Raw genomic sequence first — 10,000 nt, forward strand, 5'->3', positions numbered from 1 at the left:
CACCCTATTCCCTATATAGTGCACTACTTTAGACCAGAGAATGGCACCCTATTCCCTACGTAGTGCCCTACTTTAGACCAGAGAATGGCACCCTATTCCCTACGTAGTGCCCTACTTTAGACCAGAGAATGGCACCCTATTCCCTACGTAGTGCGCTACTTTAGACCAGAGAATGGCACCCTATTCCCTACGTAGTGCCCTACTTTAGACCAGAGAATGGCACCTATTCCCTACGTAGTGCCCTACTTTAGACCAGAGAATGGCACCTATTCCCTACGTAGTGCCCTACTTTAGACCAGAGAATGGCACCCTATTCCCTACGTAGTGCGCTACTTTAGACCAGAGAATGGCACCCTATTCCCTACGTAGTGCCCTACTTTAGACCAGAGAATGGCACCCTATTCCCTACGTAGTGCCCTACTTTAGACCAGAGAATGGCACCCTATTCCCTACGTAGTGCCCTACTTTAGACCAGAGAATGGCACCCTATTCCCTACGTAGTGCGCTACTTTAGACCAGAGAATGGCACCTATTCCCTACGTAGTGCCCTACTTTAGACCAGAGAATGGCACCCTATTCCCTACGTAGTGCCCTACTTTAGACCAGAGAATGGCACCCTATTCCCCTACGTAGTGCCCTACTTTAGACCAGAGAATGGCACCCTATTCCCTACGTAGTGCCCTACTTTAGACCAGAGAATGGCACCCTATTCCCTACGTAGTGCGCTACTTTAGACCAGAGAATGGCACCCTATTCCCTACGTAGTGCCCTACTTTAGACCAGAGAACGGCACCCTATTCCCTACGTAGTGCCCTACTTTAGACCAGAGAATGGCACCCTATTCCCTACGTAGTGCGCTACTTTAGACCAGAGAATGGCACCCTATTCCCTACGTAGTGCCCTACTTTAGACCAGAGAACGGCACCCTATTCCTACGTAGTGCCCTACTTTAGACCAGAGAATGGCACCCTATTCCCTACGTAGTGCCCTACTTTAGACCAGAGAATGGCACCCTATTCCCTACGTAGTGCCCTACTTTAGACCAGAGAACGGCACCCTATTCCCTACGTAGTGCCCTACTTTAGACCAGAGAATGGCACCCTATTCCCTACGTAGTGCCCTACTTTAGACCAGAGAACGGCACCCTATTCCCTACGTAGTGCCCTACTTTTAACCAGGGCCCATAGGGCACAGGCAGAATAGTGTGTTGACATTCATGAATAATAACTGTTGATTCTGTTTGTTGTGTTTCGTCTCTGTCAGTGTCTGAGAAGACCTTTCTGGAGTCTGAGACAGGACTGAAGATCCTGCAGACTGGTGTGGGAGAGGTACAGTAGAACTACAGACTGGTGTGGGAGAGGTACAGTAGAACTACAGACTGGTGTGGGAGAGGTACAGTAGAACTGCAGACTGGTGTGGGAGAGGTACAGTAGAACTGCAGACTGGTGTGGGAGAGGTACAGTAGAACTGCAGACTGGTGTGGGAGAGGTACAGTAGAACTGCAGACTGGTGTGGGAGAGGTACAGTAGAACTACAGACTGGTGTGGGAGAGGTACAGTAGAACTACAGACTGGTGTGGGAGAGGTACGGTAGAACTACAGACTGGTGTGGGAGAGGTACAGTAGAACTGCAGACTGGTGTGGGAGAGGTACAGTAGAACTACAGACTGGTGTGGGAGAGGTACAGTAGAACTACAGACTGGTGTGGGAGAGGTACAGTAGAACTGCAGACTGGTGTGGGAGAGGTACAGTAGAACTACAGACTGGTGTGGGAGAGGTACAGTAGAACTACAGACTGGTGTGGGAGAGGTACGGTAGAACTACAGACTGGTGTGGGAGAGGTACAGTAGAACTGCAGACTGGTGTGGGAGAGGTACAGTAGAACTGCAGACTGGTGTGGGAGAGGTACAGTAGAACTACAGACTGGTGTGGGAGAGGTACAGTAGAACTACAGACTGGTGTGGGAGAGGTACGGTAGAACTACAGACTGGTGTGGGAGAGGTACAGTAGAACTGCAGACTGGTGTGGGAGAGGTACAGTAGAACTACAGACTGGTGTGGGAGAGGTACGGTAGAACTACAGACTGGTGTGGGAGAGGTACGGTAGAACTACAGACTGGTGTGGGAGAGGTACAGTAGAACTGCAGACTGGTGTGGGAGAGGTACAGTAGAACTACAGACTGGTGTGGGAGAGGTACAGTAGAACTACAGACTGGTGTGGGAGAGGTACAGTAGAACTACAGACTGGTGTGGGAGAGGTACAGTAGAACTACAGACTGGTGTGGGAGAGGTACAGTAGAACTGCAGACTGGTGTGGGAGAGGTACAGTAGAACTACAGACTGGTGTGGGAGAGGTACAGTAGAACTACAGACTGGTGTGGGAGAGGTACAGTAGAACTACAGACTGGTGTGAGAGGGTACAGTAGAACTACAGACTGGTGTGGGAGAGGTACAGTAGAACTGCAGACTGGTGTGGGAGAGGTACAGTAGAACTGCAGACTGGTGTGGGAGAGGTACAGTAGAACTACAGACTGGTGTGGGAGAGGTACAGTAGAACTACAGACTGGTGTGGGAGAGGTACAGTAGAACTACAGACTGGTGTGGGAGAGGTACAGTAGAACTACAGACTGGTGTGGGAGAGGTACAGTAGAACTACAGACTGGTGTGGGAGAGGTACAGTAGAACTGCAGACTGGTGTGGGAGAGGTACAGTAGAACTACAGACTGGTGTGGGAGAGGTACAGTAGAACTGCAGACTGGTGTGGGAGAGGTACAGAGAACTACAGACTGGTGTGGGAGAGGTACAGTAGAACTACAGACTGGTGTGGGAGAGGTACAGTAGAACTACAGACTGGTGTGGGAGAGGTACAGTAGAACTACAGACTGGTGTGGGAGAGGTACAGTAGAACTACAGACTGGTGTGGGAGAGGTACAGTAGAACTACAGACTGGTGTGGGAGAGGTACAGTAGAACTGCAGACTGGTGTGGGAGAGGTACAGTAGAACTACAGACTGGTGTGGGAGAGGTACAGTAGAACTGCAGACTGGTGTGGGAGAGGTACAGTAGAACTACAGACTGGTGTGGGAGAGGTACAGTAGAACTACAGACTGGTGTGGGAGAGGTACAGTAGAACTACAGACTGGTGTGGGAGAGGTACAGTAGAACTACAGACTGGTGTGGGAGAGGTACAGTAGAACTACAGACTGGTGTGGGAGAGGTACAGTAGAACTGCAGACTGGTGTGGGAGAGGTACAGTAGAACTACAGACTGGTGTGGGAGAGGTACAGTAGAACTACAGACTGGTGTGGGAGAGGTACAGTAGAACTACAGACTGGTGTGGGAGAGGTACAGTAGAACTACAGACTGGTGTGGGAGAGGTACAGTAGGACTACAGACTGGTGTGGGAGAGGTACAGTAGAACTGCAGACTGGTGTGGGAGAGGTACAGTAGAACTGCAGACTGGTGTGGGAGAGGTACAGTAGAACTACAGACTGGTGTGGGAGAGGTACAGTAGAACTACAGACTGGTGTGGGAGAGGTACGGTAGAACTACAGACTGGTGTGGGAGAGGTACAGTAGAACTGCAGACTGGTGTGGGAGAGGTACGGTAGAACTACAGACTGGTGTGGGAGAGGTACAGTAGAACTACAGACTGGTGTGGGAGAGGTACAGTAGAACTACAGACTGGTGTGGGAGAGGTACAGTAGAACTGCAGACTGGTGTGGGAGAGGTACAGTAGAACTACAGACTGGTGTGGGAGAGGTACAGTAGAACTACAGACTGGTGTGGGAGAGGTACAGTAGAACTACAGACTGGTGTGGGAGAGGTACAGTAGAACTACAGACTGGTGTGGGAGAGGTACAGTAGAACTGCAGACTGGTGTGGGAGAGGTACAGTAGAACTACAGACTGGTGTGGGAGAGGTACAGTAGAACTATCAGACTGGTGTGGGAGAGGTACAGTAGAACTACAGACTGGTGTGGGAGAGGTACAGTAGAACTACAGACTGGTGTGGGAGAGGTACAGTAGAACTGTAGACTGGTGTGGGAGAGGTACAGTAGAACTACAGACTGGTGTGGGAGAGGTACAGTAGAACTGCAGACTGGTGTGGGGAGAGGTACAGTAGAACTACAGACTGGTGTGGAGAGGTACAGTAGAACTACAGACTGGTGTGGGAGAGGTACAGTAGAACTACAGACTGGTGTGGGAGAGGTACAGTAGAACTACAGACTGGTGTGGGAGAGGTACAGTAGAACTACAGACTGGTGTGGGAGAGGTACAGTAGAACTGCAGACTGGTGTGGGAGAGGTACAGTAGAACTACAGACTGGTGTGGGAGAGGTACAGTAGAACTGCAGACTGGTGTGGGAGAGGTACAGTAGAACTACAGACTGGTGTGGGAGAGGTACAGTAGAACTACAGACTGGTGTGGGAGAGTTACAGTAGAACTACAGACTGGTGTGGGAGAGGTACAGTAGAACTACAGACTGGTGTGGGAGAGGTACAGTAGAACTACAGACTGGTGTGGGAGAGGTACAGTAGAACTACAGACTGGTGTGGGAGAGGTACAGTAGAACTACAGACTGGTGTGGGAGAGGTACAGTAGAACTACAGACTGGTGTGGGAGAGGTACAGTAGAACTACAGACTGGTGTGGGAGAGGTACAGTAGAACTACAGACTGGTGTGGGAGAGGTACAGTAGAACTGCAGACTGGTGTGGGAGAGGTACAGTAGAACTACAGACTGGTGTGGGAGAGGTACAGTAGAACTGCAGACTGGTGTGGGAGAGGTACAGTAGAACTACAGACTGGTGTGGGAGAGGTACAGTAGAACTACAGACTGGTGTGGGAGAGGTACAGTAGAACTACAGACTGGTGTGGGAGAGGTACGGTAGAACTACAGACTGGTGTGGGAGAGGTACGGTAGAACTACAGACTGGTGTGGGAGAGGTACAGTAGAACTGCAGACTGGTGTGGGAGAGGTACAGTAGAACTACAGACTGGTGTGGGAGAGGTACAGTAGAACTACAGACTGGTGTGGGAGAGGTACAGTAGAACTACAGACTGGTGTGGGAGAGGTACAGTAGAACTACAGACTGGTGTGGGAGAGGTACAGTAGAACTGCAGACTGGTGTGGGAGAGGTACAGTAGAACTACAGACTGGTGTGGGAGAGGTACAGTAGAACTACAGACTGGTGTGGGAGAGGTACAGTAGAACTACAGACTGGTGTGGGAGAGGTACAGTAGAACTACAGACTGGTGTGGGAGAGGTACAGTAGAACTGCAGACTGGTGTGGGAGAGGTACAGTAGAACTACAGACTGGTGTGGGAGAGGTACAGTAGAACTGCAGACTGGTGTGGGAGAGGTACAGTAGAACTACAGACTGGTGTGGGAGAGGTACAGTAGAACTACAGACTGGTGTGGGAGAGGTACAGTAGAACTACAGACTGGTGTGGGAGAGGTACAGTAGAACTACAGACTGGTGTGGGAGAGGTACAGTAGAACTGCAGACTGGTGTGGGAGAGGTACAGTAGAACTACAGACTGGTGTGGGAGAGGTACAGTAGAACTGCAGACTGGTGTGGGAGAGGTACAGTAGAACTACAGACTGGTGTGGGAGAGGTACAGTAGAACTACAGACTGGTGTGGGAGAGGTACAGTAGAACTACAGATTGGTGTGGGAGAGGTACAGTAGAACTACAGACTGGTGTGGGAGAGGTACAGTAGAACTACAGACTGGTGTGGGAGAGGTACAGTAGAACTACAGACTGGTGTGGGAGAGGTACAGTAGAACTGCAGACTGGTGTGGGAGAGGTACAGTAGAACTACAGACTGGTGTGGGAGTGGTACAGTAGAACTGCAGACTGGTGTGGGAGAGGTACAGTAGAACTACAGACTGGTGTGGGAGAGGTACAGTAGAACTGCAGACTGGTGTGGGAGAGGTACAGTAGAACTACAGACTGGTGTGGGAGAGGTACAGTAGAACTACAGACTGGTGTGGGAGAGGTACAGTAGAACTGCAGACTGGTGTGGGAGAGGTACAGTAGAACTACAGACTGGTGTGGGAGAGGTACAGTAGAACTACAGACTGGTGTGGGAGAGGTACAGTAGAACTACAGACTGGTGTGGGAGAGGTACAGTAGAACTACAGACTGGTGTGGGAGAGGTACAGTAGAACTGCAGACTGGTGTGGGAGAGGTACAGTAGAACTGCAGACTGGTGTGGGAGAGGTACAGTAGAACTACAGACTGGTGTGGGAGAGGTACAGTAGAACTACAGACTGGTGTGGGAGAGGTACAGTAGAACTACAGACTGGTGTGGGAGAGGTACAGTAGAACTACAGACTGGTGTGGGAGAGGTACAGTAGAACTACAGACTGGTGTGGGAGAGGTACAGTAGAACTGCAGACTGGTGTGGGAGAGGTACAGTAGAACTACAGACTGGTGTGGGAGAGGTACAGTAGAACTGCAGACTGGTGTGGGAGAGGTACAGTAGAACTACAGACTGGTGTGGGAGAGGTACAGTAGAACTACAGACTGGTGTGGGAGAGGTACAGTAGAACTACAGACTGGTGTGGGAGAGGTACAGTAGAACTACAGACTGGTGTGGGAGAGGTACAGTAGAACTACAGACTGGTGTGGGAGAGGTACAGTAGAACTACAGACTGGTGTGGGAGAGGTACAGTAGAACTACAGACTGGTGTGGGAGAGGTACAGTAGGAACTACAGACTGGTGTGGGAGAGGTACAGTAGAACTACAGACTGGTGTGGGAGAGGTACAGTAGAACTACAGACTGGTGTGGGAGAGGTACAGTAGAACTACAGACTGGTGTGGGAGAGGTACAGTAGAACTACAGACTGGTGTGGGAGAGGTACAGTAGAACTACAGACTGGTGTGGGAGAGGTACAGTAGAACTACAGACTGGTGTGGGAGAGGTACAGTAGAACTACAGACTGGTGTGGGAGAGGTACAGTAGAACTACAGACTGGTGTGGGAGAGGTACAGTAGAACTACAGACTGGTGTGGGAGAGGTACAGTAGAACTACAGACTGGTGTGGGAGAGGTACAGTAGAACTGCAGACTGGTGTGGGAGAGGTACAGTAGAACTACAGACTGGTGTGGGAGAGGTACAGTAGAACTACAGACTGGTGTGGGAGAGGTACAGTAGAACTACAGACTGGTGTGGGAGAGGTACAGTAGAACTACAGACTGGTGTGGGAGAGGTACAGTAGAACTGCAGACTGGTGTGGGAGAGGTACGGTAGAACTACAGACTGGTGTGGGAGAGGTACAGTAGAACTGCAGACTGGTGTGGGAGAGGTACAGTAGAACTACAGACTGGTGTGGGAGAGGTACAGTAGAACTACAGACTGGTGTGGGAGAGGTACAGTAGAACTACAGACTGGTGTGGGAGAGGTACAGTAGAACTACAGACTGGTGTGGGAGAGGTACAGTAGAACTACAGACTGGTGTGGGAGAGGTACAGTAGAACTACAGACTGGTGTGGGAGAGGTACAGTAGAACTACAGACTGGTGTGGGAGAGGTACAGTAGAACTACAGACTGGTGTGGGAGAGGTACAGTAGAACTACAGACTGGTGTGGGAGAGGTACAGTAGAACTGCAGACTGGTGTGGGAGAGGTACAGTAGAACTACAGACTGGTGTGGGAGAGGTACAGTAGAACTGCAGACTGGTGTGGGAGAGGTACAGTAGAACTACAGACTGGTGTGGGAGAGGTACAGTAGAACTACAGACTGGTGTGGGAGAGGTACAGTAGAACTACAGACTGGTGTGGGAGAGGTACAGTAGAACTACAGACTGGTGTGGGAGAGGTACAGTAGAACTACAGACTGGTGTGGGAGAGGTACAGTAGAACTGCAGACTGGTGTGGGAGAGGTACAGTAGAACTACAGACTGGTGTGGGAGAGGTACAGTAGAACTGCAGACTGGTGTGGGAGAGGTACAGTAGAACTACAGACTGGTGTGGGAGAGGTACAGTAGAACTACAGACTGGTGTGGGAGAGGTACAGTAGAACTACAGACTGGTGTGGGAGAGGTACAGTAGAACTACAGACTGGTGTGGGAGAGGTACAGTAGAACTACAGACTGGTGTGGGAGAGGTACAGTAGAACTACAGACTGGTGTGGGAGAGGTACAGTAGAACTGCAGACTGGTGTGGGAGAGGTACAGTAGAACTACAGACTGGTGTGGGAGAGGTACAGTAGAACTACAGACTGGTGTGGGAGAGGTACAGTAGAACTACAGACTGGTGTGGGAGAGGTACAGTAGAACTACAGACTGGTGTGGGAGAGGTACAGTAGAACTGCAGACTGGTGTGGGAGAGGTACAGTAGAACTACAGACTGGTGTGGGAGAGGTACAGTAGAACTGCAGACTGGTGTGGGAGAGGTACAGTAGAACTACAGACTGGTGTGGGAGAGGTACAGTAGAACTACAGACTGGTGTGGGAGAGGTACAGTAGAACTACAGACTGGTGTGGGAGAGGTACGGTAGAACTACAGACTGGTGTGGGAGAGGTACGGTAGAACTACAGACTGGTGTGGGAGAGGTACAGTAGAACTGCAGACTGGTGTGGGAGAGGTACAGTAGAACTACAGACTGGTGTGGGAGAGGTACAGTAGAACTACAGACTGGTGTGGGAGAGGTACAGTAGAACTACAGACTGGTGTGGGAGAGGTACAGTAGAACTACAGACTGGTGTGGGAGAGGTACAGTAGAACTGCAGACTGGTGTGGGAGAGGTACAGTAGAACTACAGACTGGTGTGGGAGAGGTACAGTAGAACTACAGACTGGTGTGGGAGAGGTACAGTAGAACTACAGACTGGTGTGGGAGAGGTACAGTAGAACTACAGACTGGTGTGGGAGAGGTACAGTAGAACTGCAGACTGGTGTGGGAGAGGTACAGTAGAACTACAGACTGGTGTGGGAGAGGTACAGTAGAACTGCAGACTGGTGTGGGAGAGGTACAGTAGAACTACAGACTGGTGTGGGAGAGGTACAGTAGAACTACAGACTGGTGTGGGAGAGGTACAGTAGAACTACAGACTGGTGTGGGAGAGGTACAGTAGAACTACAGACTGGTGTGGGAGAGGTACAGTAGAACTACAGACTGGTGTGGGAGTGGTACAGTAGAACTGCAGACTGGTGTGGGAGAGGTACAGTAGAACTACAGACTGGTGTGGGAGAGGTACAGTAGAACTGCAGACTGGTGTGGGAGAGGTACAGTAGAACTACAGACTGGTGTGGGAGAGGTACAGTAGAACTACAGACTGGTGTGGGAGAGGTACAGTAGAACTACAAATTGGTGTGGGAGAGGTACAGTAGAACTACAGACTGGTGTGGGAGAGGTACAGTAGAACTACAGACTGGTGTGGGAGAGGTACAGTAGAACTACAGACTGGTGTGGGAGAGGTACAGTAGAACTGCAGACTGGTGTGGGAGAGGTACAGTAGAACTACAGACTGGTGTGGGAGAGGTACAGTAGAACTGCAGACTGGTGTGGGAGAGGTACAGTAGAACTACAGACTGGTGTGGGAGAGGTACAGTAGAACTACAGACTGGTGTGGGAGAGGTACAGTAGAACTACAGACTGGTGTGGGAGAGGTACAGTAGAACTACAGACTGGTGTGGGAGAGGTACAGTAGAACTACAGACTGGTGTGGGAGTGGTACAGTAGAACTGCAGACTGGTGTGGGAGAGGTACAGTAGAACTACAGACTGGTGTGGGAGAGGTACAGTAGAACTACAGACTGGTGTGGGAGAGGTACAGTAGAACTACAGACTGGTGTGGGAGAGGTACAGTAGAACTACAGACTGGTGTGGGAGAGGTACAGTAGAACTACAGACTGGTGTGGGAGAGGTACAGTAGAACTGCAGACTGGTGTGGGAGAGGTACAGTAGAACTGCAGACTGGTGTGGGAGAGGTACAGTAGAACTACAGACTGGTGTGGGAGAGGTACAGTAGAACTACAGACTGGTGTGGGAGAG

The 10,000-nt window shown here is 50.7% G+C and overlaps 1 protein-coding gene across 1 annotated transcript in view; it reads left to right on the plus strand.

The window, feature by feature from the left end:
- The window catches only part of LOC123484162 (receptor-type tyrosine-protein phosphatase-like N), a gene marked incomplete at its 5' end in the record, with an annotated part of 39,122 nt that overhangs the window by 8,302 nt on the left and 20,820 nt on the right, over window positions 1–10,000 (plus strand). The window contains one exon of the mRNA XM_045214169.1: window positions 1,264–1,328. Within this exon, the coding sequence (XP_045070104.1) occupies window positions 1,264–1,328 (65 nt within the window). The remainder of the gene's footprint in view (window positions 1–1,263; window positions 1,329–10,000) is intronic.

This window comes from Coregonus clupeaformis, unplaced genomic scaffold (assembly GCF_020615455.1).
Source record: "Coregonus clupeaformis isolate EN_2021a unplaced genomic scaffold, ASM2061545v1 scaf0207, whole genome shotgun sequence".
Classification (NCBI taxonomy): domain Eukaryota; kingdom Metazoa; phylum Chordata; class Actinopteri; order Salmoniformes; family Salmonidae; genus Coregonus; species Coregonus clupeaformis.